Source organism: Rissa tridactyla, chromosome 3 (assembly GCF_028500815.1).
Source record: "Rissa tridactyla isolate bRisTri1 chromosome 3, bRisTri1.patW.cur.20221130, whole genome shotgun sequence".
NCBI classification, from domain to species: domain Eukaryota; kingdom Metazoa; phylum Chordata; class Aves; order Charadriiformes; family Laridae; genus Rissa; species Rissa tridactyla.
Window position 1 is genome coordinate 77,779,929 of NC_071468.1, and position 20,981 is coordinate 77,800,909.

Sequence of the window (20,981 nt, forward strand, 5' to 3'; positions counted from 1 at the left end):
TGGTTTCTCCTCAAGAAGTTATGTTTGAATCTCACGTGCTAAAATCTGTGCTGAGTCTCTTCCACGAAGATGTTGATTCCTCATGTTCTCTTAATTTTGAGAAATGTTTTAATTGGTTTATTTTAAGATAGCCAGCAAGGTAATGTGTTAATTGCTATTTGCATTTTACTGCTCTGTTAAGAGAGACTACCATTTAATTGCATTATTGCAGATTAAGATGGGTGGCTAGTGCTTGCTTTTGGCTAAATTTCGGCTTTGATTGTAATTGTTTGGTACCCACTTGGTTCTTAAAACCTCAACTTTGGTTCAGCTAACCAAACTCTGTTACTGGCTGAGGCCGTGCACACTCGTTCACTCTTTTGAAAATTTAGCAGATGTTGATAACTTCTCTAACACCACAGCTGCCCACGTTGCTGAGAGTTGGGTGTAGTGCCATCAGGCTCGGTACACCCCACCCCTACCTTGTCCTGGGGGGGCCAGCTGGTCTGCAGGGGTGGCAAATGGGATGTGGGCGTGTTAGAAGGGACACAGAACAAAAAGCCATGTTCCTGTTTGGCTCATCGGACCCTACCAGAGCTAGAAATGTTGTGGGTTGTGGTAAAAAGCTGTATTGGCCATACTGGCCTCCTCTTATGTTAATTGTTAGTGGTGTTTATAGGCTGTAGCTACACTGAGTGTGAGCTCAGAGCTTCTCTGGAGGGGGAAGTATCAGCCTGGAAGCAGTGCAGGTGTGAAGGTCAAGCCCAGTAGTTGTCTAGCACCAGAACCTGCTCGTTCTCCTCCTAGACCTTTTTGAGACATGTCGTTTGCGCCGTTTCCCCATCACTGTAGGGAAGGTTGTAAAGACTCAGGAAGTCAAGATTTTTTTTTTTTGCACAGGACCTTTCACACAGAAGGGTGCTATTTAAATGCTTTCTTTTTTTAATGTTTATGTGTCTGTGTAAATGAAATAGCATACTGAAGATATTCTTGTGTTGTGAAGTGGTGTAAATGTATTGAAAAAAATTCAAATGAAACTTTAAGGTTGCATCTACTGTTCTCTATTCAAACATACTTCCAAGATCAACATCGTAGACTTTCATTCAGATGTTTTAAAGACAGTTCTATTTTGATTTCCTTCAGTTATTAGGGCTAAAATGATACTCTGGAATAAAATGAGTTGAAGTGCTTAGTAATCAATGATGTAGTTCTTCATGTGATTTATTTAACAAATATCTAGATGATATCAGAGATGTGGGGTCTTATTTATTGGAAATTCATTTACAAATTTAGTAGCATCTGGAATATATTATCCTTTATTCTACCTATTTAGCCTGAACATAGGAAGTAGAAGGCAGCTTAACAAGGACAGGAGGAATGCAACTGGAGACATTGGAGTCAAAAAGGAAGGCTAAGTTTGCTTTAAAACAAGTTAATTTCTGAGATGGTGTATCTAAGTGGTCATTTAGCATTGCTTTCAACAGGTATGTTTTTGGAGGCAGTTTCCTTCTGACCCCAAATTTAAAGGTGTAGCATTTGAAACAGTTGTTTAAAACAGCCCATGTTACTACTTCAGATATCTCTTATTTCATGTTTTTCATCGGTTCTGCAAAGTCTTTTCCTAATATGCTTAGTCATGTTGTATGTATTGTGCGGTCTGTTCTTAACCTCTCTGATCTAAATAGTCTTCTGTTTATAGTTTTCTGTTTTCTTCCAGCAGATTATAGATTCTGGTTGTACCTTGCCACCTTTCCCTTTCTTCTCTTGAAGTACCAGGCTTCTTTTGGCTTTTTTTTCATACTTCAAACAACAAACTGAAAGCTCTTATGTTCCTGTTACAGTAGATCACATTGAATTATTCTGCAATACTCCTGACGTGAAATGCAGGATATAAGCTGCTCCTTGGAAATAAACAAGATTTAATCAGAAATACCTGCCTACTGCAATAGTAGTATTTAATTGTGTCACGTAAAGGATGACAAAAGATCATGATTAATAATTGCAGCTTATTTCCCTGCAAACGTGAATATTAAAGACTTGACGAAATAATGGCAGCCTGATTTCCGAGTCTTTCTTTCCACTTTGGTATGACCAGTGAAAATGGATTGTGAAAACATGGGGTTTTTTTCTTTTCTTTTTGCAGGGGTTTTGTGTACGATAGCCGAAATAATTTACAGATGCGAGGTTTGGTCATACTGCTTATTTCCAAAGCTGCTGGACCCAGCACGGCAGAACTCTCTTTCCAGCACAACATGGTCAGTGGAATTTATTCCAGGTATGTAGTAAGTTTCTTTAGCAAGATGCACCAAAGTACGTTTGATGGGCAACTTCATGGTGGTATCAAAGCATCTTAAGTGGCCTGCTCAGCTGTCAAGGAAAATCAGTACTTTCCTAATCACAAAACTTTGTTCCTCAAGCTTATTATAAGCTTTCTACAGTGAAAACCGTTTCCTACTCTTTGTATAGCTCTTATAATATCCACACCTATATCTTCATTGTGGCTTTTGGACACAACCAAATTAAAAACGTTTGAATCAAGATAGTGATTTGAAAGTTTATGTCAAGAGGCAGTTGGAATAAAAAAAGTAAAGAAGCTAGAAAATATTTTTAATAGAGCATTTTCATTTTGAGTTACTCAAGTGTTACTTGGGTACACCTACTTACTAGAAATTTCAGAGTCAGATTGCCAGTCTTGTGAAATACCAGTTGGTTTCACTGGGCATGTAAGTTTTGCTATAGTCCCCTTGAAGGATATTTTCTCATGAAACAGCAGTGTAGAATAAAGTTTTTACCTCCCACGTGTCACTGCAGAATTACTGAGCCTACCAATAAGGTTCCTCAGGCTCTCACTGAGATAATTCAGCTTCATCAAGTTCCTAAATATTTTTCTGCGTATTTAAACTAAATTGCTTAATGCCAGTAACAACAGTGATAAAAATAGTGGTTGCTCTCCTTTGTGTATTTGCCAGTTAACTGTTCCACTGAAGTGAGATTTGGTTGAAAAACGGTAATATATGAAATTTTGAAATCCTTTTGAAAAATTATGAATGTTCCTTGGTTGAGGGAACAGACTCCCATATTTTCAGTTAATTGTGTTTCTGACCACTGTGCTATATTAAGTGAAAGCACACAAACTTAGTGGCGTGTTGGTATCCTGATGTGTTTTAGAAGTGCAGGGATAGCATTGTAAAATTGAAAAGACCAAACAAATAAAGACATTAAAAAATATGTAGTATCTTAAAATAACAGAGAAGGAAAATACGTATGAATGGGTACAGACAGAAATAACAATAAGTAAGAAAAAAACCAAGGCTATAAAAGTGGCTTGTTATGGAGGGCTGTGTTGTCCCTTTAGCTCTTTAATTCCATTCTTGTTTTGTTTTGTCCTTAATGTCCCCTTAGGGTTGTAAAATTTTTATATTTATATGCAAATGATGTTGTATGAAAGCATCATTCTAGTTAGTTAATTATGGCACAGGAGGTATTTTAGTTTGTTTTGTAAATGATTACAAAAGTTTACCTTAAGTATGCCTCATGAAAGGAGAGAAAAAGCATTATTTTTTGATAACTAAGTTCTTGAGTATGATGATTCTGACCATGGAGGTAACGTTTGAGCATTTAAAGCTGCCGTTGGGAAGGTGACTAGTGGAAGTATTCATTAAGGAGCAAATAAGACCTTGAATTAATAATGAGCCAGTTGGTGTAAATGGACATCATTGGAACTATGCCAGTTCAACCAGCTGAAAATCTAGCCTAATAATCTAAGTTTGAGCAAGTCAATAGCCATTATAATATCTAGTTCAGAGTTACAAAGATACTCAAAAAATGAAGCAGTTTTGAATACACCCACACAGGTTCACTTAAGGTTGATTACCGTCTGCAAAAGTGATAACTATAGAGTTGTTAATTTAAATGGATTTTCAATGACACTTTAAATCTGTAGCATGGTGTAAATGCGAGGAGAATGCCGATGCGTTGTTTCATTTTGTAATGTGATTGTGGCCAGTTCTTGCCCTTAGCTGAAGTCACTGTGGGCTTTGCCTTTGACTTTGGACTCCTTTATTTTCCAAATACTTTTCCAAACACACTCTTAAATGTGAGTCTAATTTCTGGTTTGGATTTCTCCATTGTATAAAGCTAAGAGAACAGACAGCTTGTAAAATTGTGAACTTAAAGGGCTTTTGTGATTGTTTTATGTATTACAAATAGCGTCTTACAAACTGCTTTCTCCTGAATAAGAACAAAAGGACATTGTTTTCCAATAGTACATTTTTGTCTGCTGTCTTGGTTACGGTGTAATTATATGTGGTGTGTATATTAGACGTACGTATCAAAGGCAAAGTATATCCCTGAGTGATACGAAGTGAAGAAGTATGCTTAATCCTTTATTGTTCATATATGTCTCCAGCTTTGGAAAGTATTTTTTGGAAATAGATTCTTACAGATTTTAAGCTCAGCTGTAAACTATACAGCGCTCTTTGTTGCCATGCCATATAATTACTTCATCTTTATATATAATATTTTGCTGGAAATATTATTCCTGGCACTGTAATGAGCATCTTCATTGCCTGATACGTGCTGTGAACGTTACATTGTGGACTATTAGCTGGGATATGGCTCACTTGATTTTAGGGTACTTAGTAGTGATTAATTAATTGCATTCCTGAAATTTGAGCATGAGCTAAGTTGTTCCAGTACTTGTCAGCGATTGCACCAGCCCAATCTTTCTTTTCCCACTGTTTGTGTTGGAACCAGGTCTTGTGCTCTCTTTAAATATTCAGTCCCACAGTTGGATAGCTACGTTACATCAGTCTGCTATATCTGGTACTACAGTAAACGTACAATCTGTGACCAGGAAGATGTAACAGTACAATAATTATTTAACTTAGAAAACCACAAAAAAAGCATGGTGGACTTTTTTCATCCTGGAGTCTGTCATGTTCTGCATAACCTCTCCTCCCTATTTCATATTCTTGAATCACAATATAAGCAAGCGATACAATAACTATAACTAAAACAGAAAGACACTGAGAGCTGAATTTGGAATAGCCAAAAACTTTTTTATCCTGTTCTCCTAATCTCTAGATATGTCAGTTCATGGGACAATTGACCTAAACTTATAAAAATAGATTAGCTAGCTGCTTAGCTGGCATCTGTTTTTTACTGGTACACAATGGAACAAAAATGATGCCTGCTACCAGAGAGCAATCTTCTCCAGAATAATGAGGATTACAATTTAGGTCGTTACAGGAACAGGGCTAGTGTAGTTATATGGTGCTGTCTCTGGCCGGCGTTGCCTCCAGCTTTAGCACTTCATAATTTGCGGGAGACGTGATCTGCGCGCATTAAGCTGGGGCTGTGGGGGTCATTGTATGCAAGGATATCATAGTAGCTGCTGGTTGCCTTATGAGCCATGCTGAAGATAAGGGTGGAAGTGTTATAGAAGTCCGCTTGGCATGCTTTACTCTGTACAGCCGCCTCCCTATCATGTTGCCAGCAACCTGACTTTATTCCTATTGGTGGGGAGAAGAACCTGGCTTTACTTCCAGCTCAGCACCAGTGATCCCAAAAGAGGATGAAGAGGAGAAACAGCAGCATGATAAACAGCTCTATTTCAGCTGTTGGACGCATTTCCTAAAGTTGAAACTTTCTGCTGGTCTCTTAGCTTTTATGAAAATATTTCCTTGGCTACAGAAGCATTGCAAATGTAATGATGAAGTGCAGTGCTCGCTACAGAATATGCAAGCAGTATCATGTAAGGGTTGATGTCATTGCCTGTACTCAAGCAAAGCGTGCATCCCGGATTCCCTTGAAACTCCTTCCTACTCCTGTGCCGAAGAGAAAGTAGGACTCACGTTTGGATTTAGGCAGAATCTGAATAATGATAATTTATCATGCTAATAGTATCAGAGAACACCTTAGACATGACACAGGAGCCTAGAGCTTCGTAAGAGCTTTGAGATCCATTTCCTAACTGGTGGTTACACTACAGTCTGACACTCCTCTCTGTTGCCTTCTTTCAGAGCAAAACTCACTTGAATGGTCGAGTATGCAGTTTGCTGTTCTTTTACTTTGCTGCTGGAAGTGAGGCTTTTAATTGAAGCTCCAGGGTCACATGTTTCTGAACACTTACAGCTTTATGCTTCGTAATCGGAGCTAGATTCTTACAGTCGAAGATGGCAAGACTGGCTTGGGTCCTCTCACTAAATACCCAAAGAGGTGTCTTTTTCTGTTCGTGTATGGCACTGCCAGACACTACGGGCTGGGGACTGAGGAATCTCCTTGGCTTTACATTGAGTAATGAATTCCTCACCTAGCCTCTATATTGTAGCTTAAAATACAAGTGACACCAAAGAACGAACTTAGGCTGTCTCTTCAGGCCTCAGTATCCTTCGCTCTAATACAGTAAGTTATTTTCTTCTCTCTCTCATGTTTTGCATCTTTTTTCTTTTTTTTTTTTTTTTTTTTGCCATTAGTGCCAGTTTCAAAAATACCCTCTAGCACTGACATCCATTGAGTCAGCTCTGCAGATTTCCTTGGATGCTTGTCAAAGGTTTTAAAAAAAAAAAAAATAAAATATCCTTTTTTCAGTCAAATCTGCCTGTACATTCACACTGGTGAATTCTATGGTCATTGACAAGCAGACCTTTCTATTCTACCAGACTCAGCCGGTGTGTGTCTACGCGTGTGTAGAGTGAAATATAGAAAGTACTATTTCAGATCTGTACTAAAACTTGGTAAATACAGCAAACAGATTGCTGGATTGGTAGTATCAATACTGGGCTCTGTCCCTGCCTCTTCTCCCTCAGAATGATGCAATGGTCTTTAAAGCTCCAGGAATTCATCTCTTGCAAGATGAATGTGCTTTCCTACAAGATGAAGGTATTCACTGGATAAACTTGTCTCTGAATCAGAATTCTTACTGCTGCTTGGAAGAGTGGTGGTAATACTGTAGTGACAGTGATCATGAACATACACTTCTTTTACCTAGTGTTTTAGTAATGATTTTGGAACCAGCATGGATTCTGCTTCCAACAAACGCCCAATTTAAGTGGAAGTTAGCAGCAGATGCCAAATCCTTGTTGTTGTGGTGATGGGTCTTTTGCTCATCAGGTTCCAGTAGTAATTCTTACTAAGTGCCCTGCGTACCCTTTTTTGGAGACAGACACACACAGTTCACACAGTCTGATTTCACGTGCTCTTTGTCATTGCAGCATTGCCAACATCATCTTGTTCTCACCTTCTCTAAATGAATGTTGATTTGCAACTTAAAGGTCTTCAAGAAATACCGGAGCTTAACAGAGGGTTCATTCACCCATTGGTTGCTTTTCCTCTGGAAGTTTCTTTGATTGCAAAGAAGTCAGGAAAGGGTAGGTGTCATTCTAAGGACAGAAGACATACTGCTCTGTCCCTTTGCAGTTCTATCTAGCTTACTCCCAGCTTTTCTTTGGAGATAGGAAAACAAAGCTTTGCCTTAACTTAATTTTCTTCCCCTGGATTCCAAAGAAAGAGCTTTATGCCATCTTCAGAGAAGGTTAAACCTTCCATTACCCTCCTTTCAGGGTAAACCAGATGCTGCTTATAGTACATCTAGGTTCACAGGATAATTCAAATAGGAAGGAATCTCAGGAGGTCTGTAGACCAGCCTCCTGCTCAAAGCAGAGTCAGCAATGAGGTCATGAAGGTCAGGTGTTTCAAGAACATGGTCATCTTCACAAGGTGATAATCAAAATGTGTTTTAAACAGATGTGTGAACTTTCTGTCCCCTGCCTTTAGCCTCATGCTCTGTGTTTAACGCTGTAGTTGGTGTGCATCCATGAATATGTAGCTCACAAGAAACCGGACTGATGTTGGCATAATCTAGCCTGTTTGGTGTCCTTAAGGTCATTTCAGAGCTGAAATATCCAAAGGGCTTTCCATCATAAGATTTTCAAAATCAGTAGCATGGGCTGTGTCAAGGCCTACTATGAGAACACAAGCATAAAGTCTTCTCTGTCTTAGGGACATGCCACCAAAAATTGCTGTGTATTAGTGGGGACACTAGAAATATCTTCCATTTCTCATAGGTGACAGCTCACCATCTGCAACTCTCTCTGTTCTTTCTCCAAAACCCATGCCATGGCAGGCGTAACAGAGGTGATGCTGTGCTTGTTAGAGCAGTCTTTAATTACTGTATGCATGAAAGGCAATCAGGCTGCCTCCAGGGAATTTAAGCTACGTGAATGATGATCATTGGACAACTTCAGTCTGTAAAGGTAGATATGGACTAGTATAGTCAAAAGTGTAGAGGTTATATGCTTGTTATAGTATGCTTTTGAAACTTGCAGTCTGCACAAATTTACACAAATGGGCATTGGTTTGTTGACTACTGCTGTATGTGTCCTGGACTACTTTTGAACTGGGATTTAATGGTTGAGAGGGATCTGAAATGGCAATACTCTGCTTTGTGTATTTATTGTAGTAGCGGACGAGGTGTGGGCACAACTTCTCTGGAAGTTGAGAAAATGTAAAATGTGTTCAACTTTGAGTGATAAACAGAATAAATACTCCACAAGGATGTGTACCTTGGGCTCTGCGTTCCCTGAGAGCTCCAGTTATTGGCAAGTAGCTTCTGTCCTTTCTGTGTGAATGCAGCCAAACAGCTGAGAGATGATAATGCTCTTCTTGACTCAGAAGACTGTCACATCTCCAATTGGAGTAGGTGACTACATTAGCAAAGGGCTGCCTTCTGGTTCAGGATCAGGTAAATGCTACTCTGGCAAAGGGGGTCTTGCGCTATGTAAGCTGTACCTTTGCTTGCTCAGCTCACCAGTAGAGTTTTGCCAGCAAGTTGTTTCTACTGTAGACAAGCTTCAAGATGTTTGTAATTTTTAGTAATTGTTTAAATGGTTTCCAACTGAAATGTGTCTCCACATAAATCTATATTTGATTAATTAATAGTCCGACGCAAAGAAATCAGATAGTCTCCCTTTAAAAGGAAGAAAGGAAAATGCAAATCCACTTATTACAAAGCCTCTTGGCTCGTAAGCCATGTCAAACATGAGGAAATTTTGTTGAAGGTGAGATTAATTGTATGGTTCCAGTGAAAGCAAGACTTAGAGGTTGTCTTGCTACTATATTTTATAAAACTTCTTTTTACCTTGCATAGTGTACGTTTATCTGTGGACAAATTCTCTTTGAGACTTACATTCTGTTTGTCTGTAAAAGGCAACACTCAGGTGAAATAAAGTCAAAGAATAACCATACAAACGGTGATTTTGGTACCTAGAAAAATATAAAGAGCGTGAGTGTGTGACTTTTCACCTCATCTTCAGACCTTGCCCTTCTTTCACTCTCTGAACTGTGTGGTGTATTAACTTGGGAGATTGGATTTGGTTGTTTCTTCCCTTCTTATTTTGAAGTAAATAAATGATGCCTAACATATAACTTCCATACTTGTAAGAAGTTGGGTTTTTTTTTTTCCATTACTACTTGTCTGAGTTTACTAGTAATGGAAAACTAAATTATATTTACTCTGAGCTGGTGTGACGCAGAGGGAGTGGCTGCGAACCGGAGTGTGTGAGACTTCATGCTGCATTGCACCTATCGCCATCAATGGTGTAAATCATGATAGAATGTGTTTAAACAAAATAAAAAGCAAGAAATGAGAAAAATGTAGTAAGACGAATAGTGTATGTAGGAACTCAAAAGAAGGCAGAGGTTTTTTCTTTTGTCTGGTGTAAGTATTCAAACTGGGAGTTTTAGTGCAGAATAGGTGTTGCACTTTAAATTCACACTGGCTTATTGCACACAAGCCCTGGGTCTCAGCTGCAGATATTGCAGAGATTAATCTTATTAATGGAACTGCTAATTGGTGTTTGACTTCTAATTATAGTAACAATAGGCCATAACAATCAATCCTCACCTTTACTGGGGCACATTAGGACTCTCTATCATAAAAATGATTTCCTTTGGGACTTACTGTTCTTATTCCTATCTTCTGGAAGGCTGGCTTTCAGCGAAGGTGCAGTATCCCAACTAGCATGTACTTTGGAAGCTTAGCTAATTAACTGGTAGAGAAAATGCATGGTCCTAAAATATTCAATGTCTAAGTACATTAAGAAGTACAATGCTCTTGATAAATTATTTGTTTGAAAGATAATGGGAAAAGTGTGCCAAAACATGAGCCGTGGTGTCTTACACATTTCTTAAAGATTATAAAATTTTGTTTCCCAGTCCTTGGTAGCTTTCCCGGAGCTTTTAGTGAGAGGAAATCTAAGCGATTATTCTAAATTATTCTATTTAGTTTTTGCTCTCCAGGATAAATCCTGTGAGATTCTTCATCTCATTTACAAGACGAGTCTCGGGAGACAAAAAGCACATACAACTTGATTACATATTCCTATTGATCATCTTCCTCCCACAACAATAAAAATCAACTCCAAATACAAATCTAACAATATTACTAATTCATTACAACCAGTACTTTTCTTCATTAACTTTTTATTGTTTTCAGCATACACAGCATGTGCAAATACAGCAATTATGCGTTGAATAAGAAAAGGTCCTCTCCTTACGCTGTAGAATAAATCAAAAGGCACTGCATTAAAGCTAATCAAAGACTCCGCAGAGATATGGGCTCAAATCTTGTTCAAAATAAGTCTGTTTAGCACTACATAGCTGAGCAAGGTAAACTCAGAATTTACATTACAAGGGGGTTTTGTTTTGTTTTTTAAAAAGGAAGTAATTTTCAGTATCATAGAAAGCACAGTAGGGATGCCTTACCTTAGAGAAACCATAATGCTGCCTGCTGTCTGTCTGTCCAGCCCACCCTTTTCCTGGAGCTTCCTCCTCCCACCGCTTGTGAAGCGAGTACTGGACTGCCACAACATGCAGCACGGCATACAAAACCAGAGCAGCACTGATGAAAATTCTGCCGTGGGTCAGGAGCGGCTGTGGGAGCAGCAAAGTCCTGCCGTCACCCTAGTGGGAACTTCTCAAAGGAAGGCCAGGTGACCTGTGGGTAACAAGACCTACCACAGCCTTCCTGGGGCATGACATCTCCGTGTACCAGAGCAATTTTGCCAGAGCTGTTCTTTGGCGGTCTGCTGTAAAAATCTTTCCCTTGCAACAAATCTCTGCTTGAGAACTTTCACATTTTCTTAAAAAAAAAAAAAAAATAGTATTCGTGAAGAGAAATTTCCAAGCATCACCTAAGCGCAATCTAGTGCTGTGATGAAATCACACAACAGCTCTGGGGACTGCTTATCCCTCAGAACTATGATGTCAATATGACCAATTGCTTCACAGCAAGTTCTTAAGTAAGTGTATCTATGTAATTTATTTGTCCTACAGTCCCAAAATACCTCCCATGCTTTCCCATCTGCTGAAGTACCAGCTGTCCTCTTCCCAGGCACAACCTATTAACTTCTCCCTTGACAAATTTTAAAATGCAATTATGCTGTTTCAGTACAAATTTCTGTAATACTTGGGAAATTGTAGCAATATGAAGTTAAGTATTACAAGGCTTGCTGTACCTATTAATTTATTTTCTTAATATGATTCAGTCAGTACTCTGATATAATGCAACTGAAGATACAAACTTTTTCATCTGCTGGGATGGAGCTTAGGAGAAGCTCTTCATTATACTCCACAAGTGTATGTATATACTAATCTTTGGCATATTTGGATACGTATGGGGAATATGTTGTTTCTGTGGTGGTAACGGATTGTTTTGGGGTTGAGTATAAATAAGAGTGGGTCTGACTGCTAATGAACAATTCCCTCCTAGCTCAGAAATTGTCCTTTTTTGCCTAGAGTTCATGAGACTTTATACAGACCATACAACATCCATTCTCTTCCACCTGAAATAATGGCATGTTCTGGACCCCGATCACATTATACATTAAGTAAATGAATATCACTTCACTGGTACCAGTGAATATCACTTCACTGGTATCTGGCCTTTAACTTTCAGTAGATTTTCATGTGGAATTTGACAGCTCTGAGATGCTTCTAAAGCAAACAGTACTAAATAAATAAAAAACCCCAGCATATTATTGCGGGTGGTGGAGACAGGGTATAGTGTTGCTGGACAGAGAAGCCTGGTTATTTGTCATATATTCCAGCATAAAGGTGGGCGTGTGAGTACATACATCGAGCAGGTAGATAAGGAAAATACAAGGAAGGAGGAAGAAGTTGCCACTTATTGTAGTGCTCTAGCCAGGATTGTTCAAGATAATAAGAAATTTTCTTTGGCATGAAAAACAGGGACAGGCAAGGGAACGTTGCCTAAAAAACATTTTTGTTATTGTTTTGTTGGCCTGTTTTCTTTTTGAAGGTGGGGAAAAAGGGTTCTAAGTTGAATCCTGGTAAAGAATGTTAAATCATCTCCTTATAACAGAAACTGAATTTTCTTTAAGGGATGACAGCTGGATTGGGAGAAACAAATTTTTGGACTGATTCTCTTTTAAGTAGACATCGTGAAATAAAAGTGCATGCTGACATCTTCATGTAGCAGATCTTCATCTTCACAAGCAAAGTGTGTTTTCATTTGATGCAGTAGTGGAAGAGAAATCACTGAGGAACAATAGCAAGAATTAACCTGATGGAAATGACTCATTAATAAAAATTAATCGTCTTTGCAGAAACATTTTCAATGGGCATGAGATGGTTTTTCAGTAGATTGGAATGGAGAATATTAGTCTGTGTTATGTAGCACCTTGGCTATTGGAATAAGGGGAAAGTTAAATTGTTACTGAAGTTAAAAGGTTTTAGATATGGATGAATTGCAAGACTAGCAAGTCCAGATTTGGAGGTAATGGTTGCATTCTGACTTTAAATTGCTAGAAATATGTATGATGATAGTGATCAGTGATTTGAGAAGAGGAATAATGAGTTAGAGAATTAGGGGTAAAGATTTCAAGAATATGAATGCAACGTGGTGTTCTAACCATGTTGTATTTGAGAAGGTGCTTAGGTAGTCAAAGTAGAAACCAGAAAGGTGATTTTTTTTTTTCCTAGTGTTTGCAGCGATTGAAATTTTCTGATCAGCACTGACAGCGTGATTGTGAAGCATGTTCAGTGCACGTGAGGTTTTGGGAGCTTGATTCCCCAACTCTTGAAGTCCATTAAAGTATTTGTAGTAGTAGTTTTTAATTTTTCCAAAGACTTGGCCAAATTTGTGGAATTTTTTGTGGAGAGAGCAGGTACAGCCAAATAAATTATATGTCTAATATTTCCTGAAAGAGAAGAAATGTAAGAAAGTTTCAGATACTGTAAAACATTTCTGATTTCTTTCTCATAATACTATGTTTCATGAAAACAGTTTTCTATGGAAAGCTTACTTCAGTCTTTTATAGATGAAATTTCATTCTGGCTTCTGATATCCATGCAACAAAACCAGTACAAAAAGTTCAACTAAATTCATGTGCTGTTCCAGTCAACAAATTGAATTTTAGCAGAACTACAGTAGTGGTTGCAATCGATAACTGATCCTATTTTGTGGACTCAGGTAGGAACTCTGCAGAAAGTAAGTTTGTTCTTGAAGGTGGTTTATTAGCATATTGCTGTCTCTCCACCATCACTCACTTGGGGTTAATGTTGCTTGAATTGGTTGATGTCATTTTACCCCTTATTAAAATGTATAGTTTGAGTCATTCTGGGATGAAAGGACCAAAAAAATGAAAGCGTGAGATTTTCAAATACCTTGTAGAACTGATGTAAATAAGGTTAAAATAGATGAAAATGATGCCAATGGTGTAATAGTAGGTAGGGTTTTTTTTCATCAAAAGGCACGTTTTCTCAGTATCACACGATACTCCATTTGCATAAAATATATACTAATAATAACGATAAAACTTTGCAGACGTCAACAGCACCAAATGCTTGTTACTATGCTGATATGGTCCCAGAAGCAGCAGTCGTTGCCTTGCTCCAAAAGGTTTATTATCCTTTCCCTGCTGGCAATTCTGTCAACACACCTGGTGTAAGGGGCAAGGTCTCCGAGAAGTCTGCCGTCTCCCTTTAGCTATTAGTCTCATTCCGTGTACTTGTCAGGCAATATCCATCTGCTGCATACTTCTGCTTTGCGAAAAGCAAAATCATTCCTATAATAAACCATTTTAATATATGGTATTAATGTCCCTATCCAATTCTGAACACTGAAAGTTCAGGAGGGGAAAGGAAAGCAGGTGTGTTAACCGTACTTTTAATTGCTGACTAACATAAATGCAGTTACAGCTGTTAGGAATAAGGCAGGTTTCCTTGGTAGTATGGGGTATCTGTGGTTGTGCAAGCAGTATATGTTTTTGAGGTTTTTTTCCTCTATGAGTTGGATATTTATTGATATTTTGGAATATACAGTATGTTTTATATAAGCATGATAAATATATATATATATTTGTATACATAAAATAAACCCACTACCCTATCTGGTGCACTTTATTCTGGTGATTCACATTTTATTTTTTAATGCCTTTTTCCTGTGCAGTTAGACATATGAACAATCTATTCTCGTAACAGGACTGCTCATTTATCAGGTGTTCATTCTTCACTGCATAAAAAAGGTTACCTTCTTTTCTCTCGCATAAAAAGGTTCTGTGTATTTCAAGTGTCATTAGTAGCAGAGCTTTAATGTCAAGGTTACTGCACCTTAACTTTCAGCTACATTGAATACAATTATAGACAAACTCTTCAGAGATATTTCAGAGAAACACTTGGAGTGATAAGTCATGCTGGCGGTCTCTGCATAGTTGACAGTCCACAGTAATGGGAATTTCTGTTATGTTGGTTCAAACCGTCTCCCATAGTCATTGCAAATAAAATGATAGCCATGCTTCAAAGTCTTGGAGGGCTGAGAAACAACTAATATAAGGTAAGAGAAAGTATGGCCATAAAATTAATTGTTAGTAGCCTGTTTCTTCTATTTACCTGCAAGTGAGACCTTTTATTTCCCTTCCTATCCTTGCAGTTGGTTTCAGTGCAAGTATTTAAATATTTAATATTTAAATTAAACACAGAATAGTCAAAACGATTTTTAAACCGTGATGTGAAATGTGTTACGGAATAGATGCATGAGATATAATTGGAGGATACTTATTGTTGAGGGCATATAGAGCAAGTCCTGGATGGATGGGTGTCCTGCGTTGTGCCTGCTTGTTCCATAAGCAGTCTGGCTGACACACGCTGCTGTCATAAGGGAATGAATCTTGGTCATTTCCGTAACAAAATATGTGATTTTTCTCCATCGTCGTGTTCCTTTTGATTTCTGCTTTGGTGACAGCGCTGTCATCCAATCCACAAATTAATCCTTTAGTTCATACCTCATCTTTTGCGTTTTTTCATCAACATGCCTTATTCAGTTCTGAGTCTTACTGTCTTCCTTTGCATTGTATATCCTACCATCCCATTTTTCCAAGGCCGTGCTGCAGCAGCTGTTGCCAAAGCTTTTGATCACCTCCTGTCTTGCCCTTTTTAGACTCCTGTTTACAATAGCTGCAACTTGCTCGCTTCAGTAAGCCGAAAAGACCACCTTTATGCTAGCTCCATTTTAAACTCTTCTTTTGGCTTGCTCTTCTTCCACCCTAACCAGATTCAAATGTCTCATTTTCACCTTCCTTTTTTAAACATGTAGTACTGCTGTTTTAAGGAAACAGTGGTGGTTCTGTTGTTTCTGGAACCTCTGGTAGTTGCGCAGAGGTGGGCTTGCTCAGATACATTGCGCAGGTTTCGTATTTGTTTCATATTTGCTGGTGTCTGCCTGCAAAAGTGCCACCTTGTTGGGATAAGTAGTTTTTGTCAGTAATAAAATGAAGTGTACAAATGGCAGGTAGTAGAACGAACTTGACGCAAAATATTGTCGTTGATAGAAAACTGTTTGCTCTATGTAGTTATCAGAGTACCTGTTCAGTTGTCATAGACTTGCATTGCCTGGAATTAGTGGAATTCTTCTTAATTTTGTAAGCTTTTTTTTTTTAAAGACCCTATTAAATATGCTTTTTATCTTTCAAACAGTTGCACAACACAGATAAGATTTGTTGGCTAGTTTAACTAGAAAAATATCTAGGTGGGATTCCCAACCTGGAGATGTGCTGGTAACACTGCTCCGTGTTCTTTGGCCACTGACTAAGCATTAACCGAGGCTGCAGGAAGTCCGGGCTTGACTTCCTCAAGTATTTGAAAGGATGCAAATACCCAGTACTCCTCTGAATTTTCAGGAGAATTCTCTTCATACAGGGATGTAGGATGCCAAGGTCAGGAGTGCCCAAATATGTAATGTTGTTTCCCTCCCAGTAAGTTTGTGAAGCAGGAACTGGAGTCCAGGTGTCCCACCTTTCTCTTCTGTAATCTCCTGGAGACTGACTGACTTTTTTTTCACTCTCTTGCCATCTGGCTGAATGAATAATTCAGCATTTTGTGTAACGGCAGAGTAGCTCAGCAGGAGCGGTCGGGGAAGGAGGTGTAAGGACACCCTGGTCTCGTGAGCCGGCTGGTTGCCTGATGCAAGACCCAGATTTCCAAGTGATGCTCTGCATGCTTCAAAAGAGGAGCTTGGACTGAAAAGCCAGTTTTCTGCATCGTGTTGTCAGGTGGCACGTCCAGTGCTCAAGTCCTTCCCCTCTCTCGCAGTCTTTTTGACTTCCAAATGCTGACCGTTGCTTGGAGTTTGGGGGACATTGGCATGTTTTTAAGCAATAAACGTATGCTTGCTTGTGCTGACAAATACTCACATTTGCCCCGTTACATCTCTTCACCCACATACCTCCTATAAACACAGAAAGGCAGGAAAATAAATGTCTCCAACAGGCATTTTCTAGCTGGAAGTCAACATATGCAGCTGGGTAGAAAGGTACTTTAAATCATGTCTTATAGATGTTTTCTCAGAGATGGCACCCTGGTTATTTGAGAAAACTCTTTTTCCAACCTGCTGTGAAGGATGAGTTGCCTTTTGGACACTTAAATATTTCCGTGCTGTTAAAGCAGCAAATTGAAAAGCAAATGAGAAAGTTCAAAGCCAAGGCTGAAAGTTCAGTTTCAACTTCCAGTTTTATGACTTTTGTCACTTTGTGTCACAGCCTAACTGTTGTTTTCACTTAGTGTTATTAATGAAATAATATAGAGTTTGCTCATTTAAAATAGGCTATCTTTCTTCATGGCAAATGACAGTGAATTTCATTCTTTTTAGTATCCTGTGTTAGATAATAGTTGAGAGAATAATAGATTCCAGGGACCTTTGATCCACCATTACTGTAAAATAAAAATACAACTTAATTTTTTTTTTCCTCTGACCATAATGATTTTAACCTTGTGTACTAATTTGAATGAGCTTGTGGGGGCAGAGTCTTAAATGAGACACAAATGAAGGAAAAATTGCTAATGCTGCCACTGTATATCTAATGAGCACTGTGTAATAAACCATAACCTCTTCAACATTTCTGTGGAAAATGGTGTGATTATTTTGGATGGCTGGCCCTTTGTGTATGGCTCATTACCATCTGGCATAATGTGTATTGATATAGCCTGTAATTGTCAACTCTTATTTGACATGCTGCCTTTATTAAATGTGACTTGCATGGCTAGAACCCCCTAATGGTTATATGGAAAACTGTAATTAAAGAAAATATGTATACTTAGGTAAAATACACACCCTTATATACATAAAATAATTCTGTAGATGGTCACTGTTTTTCTTTATCTCCTATTTTTTGTGGGAATACTTGTATGTATTCCCGGGTTAGTACAGCGCCAAATACATTGCGTTACCAATGTAGATACCTAAATGTGTAGACAGACGTGAATCCTGAATGTGGGTTGTTTCCTCTTGCAAAACTTGCTTAAAATGAATTTTGAAATGTTTATGCTCTACGTGATGTAAGATAGAATTAAATTCATTGTAGCTGTGATTTCCAGCCTGCTGGTGGCTTTGGATGCTCCTGCGCTGGGAATGGGAGCTGATGGTAATGGGCAAAAGTGGCTGTGGGTTTGATATGTCTCCCGAATAAGGTGACTGAAATAAATGCATTTGCAAATCCCAGTGCTGAAAGCATCTATACCTCCTTAAAAGAAAACGGGCTGCTGGCCAATAGTAAGTTTTCAGATACAGGGACCGACATTAACTGCTGCCAAATCTAAGTTCTTTTGTTTATTTTCTGAAAAGTTTCCTTCCCTTGGCTTTATGGTTCATGAATACATGAATAACGAAGAGACATCATTTTGACAGTCAGATTGGCTGGCAATATAAAACAGGCCACGGGATTTCCCCAACTTTAATCAGGTCCAATACTTCTGCTTAAATAGGATTTCATCAGATATTGCCTTCAGTTGTGCCATTGTTGGAGAATGCATTGTTACTCTTCATAATAGATTTTGGCAAGTGCCTTCACCTTAGTCCTCTCTGGATTTGCTTAGGTTCAAGCTACTGGATTTTATTTTATCTTTGCTTGATAATCTCACTGTTTTCTTATCTTGATTTTTATTTTTTTTCCTGTAGTGTAGATACTTAAACCTTCTTTAAATGGCTGTGACTGAGTCAATCTACAGATTCAATATCAGCCTTCTCTGTATATTAAACAGGTTTAGTTTCTCAATTTGTATGTTTTATTTTACTCTGATTGCTAGTGTGACCCTTTTCTAAACTTTTTCCTGCTTTGCCAAATTCTTCCTGAATGAAGTTTACCAGTAATTATTTTTACTGGCGTCAGAAACCCAGGGTTGACAGAACACACTACTGGTATTCTTCCTTTAAATCATCAGTGGATCCTGTTAGCTTTTTTGACGACAGTTGTATCCTGTACTTTAACTAATTATTTGGGATGATCTGTTCCTTCACCCTCCTTCCGCCCTTTTCCAAACCTTCAGTGTTTTCTTCCTGAAAGAGTCCCTAATCCTGTGCGTATATGGTCTGCTTTCTGTAATCCTAGCTGAGATCTTTTGACTGATCTTTTTTTGCAATGCATATTTTTACTTAAGTAAAGCATATTGAACCAGCTCAGTTGACTCTGTATTGAGGATGATTCATCCTCTTTGCTGCTTATCAGCTGTGTCATTCCTTTTCTGTTGCCTTCCCTCCTGAGTGCAAGTTCTCTGGACCAACTGACTATAAAATCTTAACCACCACTGCTGTTCACGAGCATTATTATTCACTACTGAGCTAGAAGATATTAATATCTGGTTGTGTAAATATATTGCTTAAAAACGTAACAGGCTTTCTAAAATCCTTTGCCTTTGTGGTGTTATGTTACTGCTCACCCTTAACCTAATGGACCGATGCAGTTCTTAAAATTCTTTTTGGCTTTGAGGGTTTTCTAGTATGTCCTTTTTAAATTGCCTTTGCTCAGCTTCCTGTCCATCTCTGCATTTTCTCGTTCCTTCCTTTATCAGTTTTCTTCCTTGCCTAGTTTCTCTGATTTGCATTTTTTGCTATCAGTTTTCCCATTTGTTTGAGCTAGAGAGGGAAGGAATTATAGCTGATTCGGTTGTCTAAGCCATGTTTTTTTGTCTTTTTGTTTTGCTTTTAATCAACTTAGTCTTTTTAGCAGGTGAATTGTGGCTATTCTTGAATAGTTTCCAAAAAGTATTCACATTTTTCTGATTAATTTATCCAACTGATTCCAGCTTATTGCTTATCTATAATATTGTATGGCTTATCTATAATAAATTTTGCTTATCTATAATATTATATGCTTCTGAATATTATACGTCATATTTATAAAGAATGTTTGTATAGTGCTATGGTTTTGATTATATTGTGTTCGTATAACACTTGTACCTAAATTTTTAGTTCTGATATGAACTTTTTGTAACAAATTAAAATTTGCTAGAGAATTCAAGTTGCATGCTACATTTCTTGAGGTAGGAAATTTCTTTTTAGAAATTCAAGATAGTGACAATACATTATATTGCTGATATGCATTATTCGGAGTATTCAGTATTCTCATGTAATATCAGCATCGTTATTTACAAAATGAGAGAAGTAACTCTTTAAAGAAGTAAACAGCTCTTGCTATGATTTGATGTGGTATTTGATATGGTCTACATAGCTGTTAATATAATCTATAGTGAACATCAAATAGAATTTAAACTTGTATTTATTTGTTAGAAGTTTAAGTCTTTATAATTGCGTTATAAAAAGACAATATTGAATTTGACAGCTTTACTTCATTTGGGAAATGTGAATCTTCCCATAGGGATAACCAGTGATTTTTAAAATGGGAATTACGGTACGTGACTTTAAAAATGCCAAATTTTAATAAATTTGACAATATGCTTATAAATGAGTAGCTCCAGTTTTTATTACTTGGTTTCTTAGCATCAGTGTTCAAGTAATCCAAGAAATCTCTTTCTCCAGGTATCTTGTTAATTTTTTTCTTCATATCTTCAGGAATACTCTTGGGGTTTTTTTCCTCTGGTTTGATTAGTTAAGCTAGCTAGCCCTCCTATAAACATAGTTCTTCTTGCTATAAAAGTCCTAACGTGACAAGAACTGTCTTTATGGCAAGTGTGTCTGGATTCTTACCTTGTCAGCCCAGCCCACCTGCTCCTCATCAGTTCACTCTGTTGGATTATCACTGATTTTCTAGATCTTGCAATGACGAGCTACTTCTTACTGTTAAGGCTTCCTCTTGATGGTATCTTCTTTATTGGTCCCAGCCTGCACGTCTGCCTCTCAGTCCTGGAAAACATCAGTTTGACTTACTGATTCTGGTGGTATTCTTCTGCTGGCTTCTCTGATTAACACTTTTTTTTTTCTTTTTTTCCAAACTGAATGTGGGGTAGTGATTCTTACCAGGTCTTTGTCTAGATTCTCCTGCCTGCTTCCCAGAACTGATGCTTTTGCTTCCAGGCTGGGAATATTTTTCTTTTAGCCTGAGCACTTTGAAAGGTGAATTGCTGTGATGGTGCCATCCAGCACAAGAAAGGTGCGCTGTGCTGTAGGCTGTGATTGCTGTTACTTTGCTGGGCGCTGACACCAAATATAGGAGTAGGGCAGGCAGAGCTTTCAGACCCTGAAGTTCTCCAGTTCT

General features: G+C 38.1%; 1 protein-coding gene across 3 annotated transcripts in view; it reads left to right on the forward strand.

Moving 5' to 3' along the window:
* Nucleotides 1-20,981, forward strand: part of PDSS2 (decaprenyl diphosphate synthase subunit 2) — a 121,865-nt gene that overhangs the window by 47,909 nt on the left and 52,975 nt on the right. For 2 of the 3 annotated variants that reach the window (XM_054195217.1, XM_054195216.1), the window contains exon 2: nucleotides 2,123-2,254. The exons of the other annotated variant lie outside the window; for it this stretch is intronic. In XM_054195217.1, the coding sequence (XP_054051192.1) occupies nucleotides 2,123-2,254 (132 nt within the window). The remainder of the gene's footprint in view (nucleotides 1-2,122; nucleotides 2,255-20,981) is intronic. 3 annotated transcript variants of the gene reach the window in all.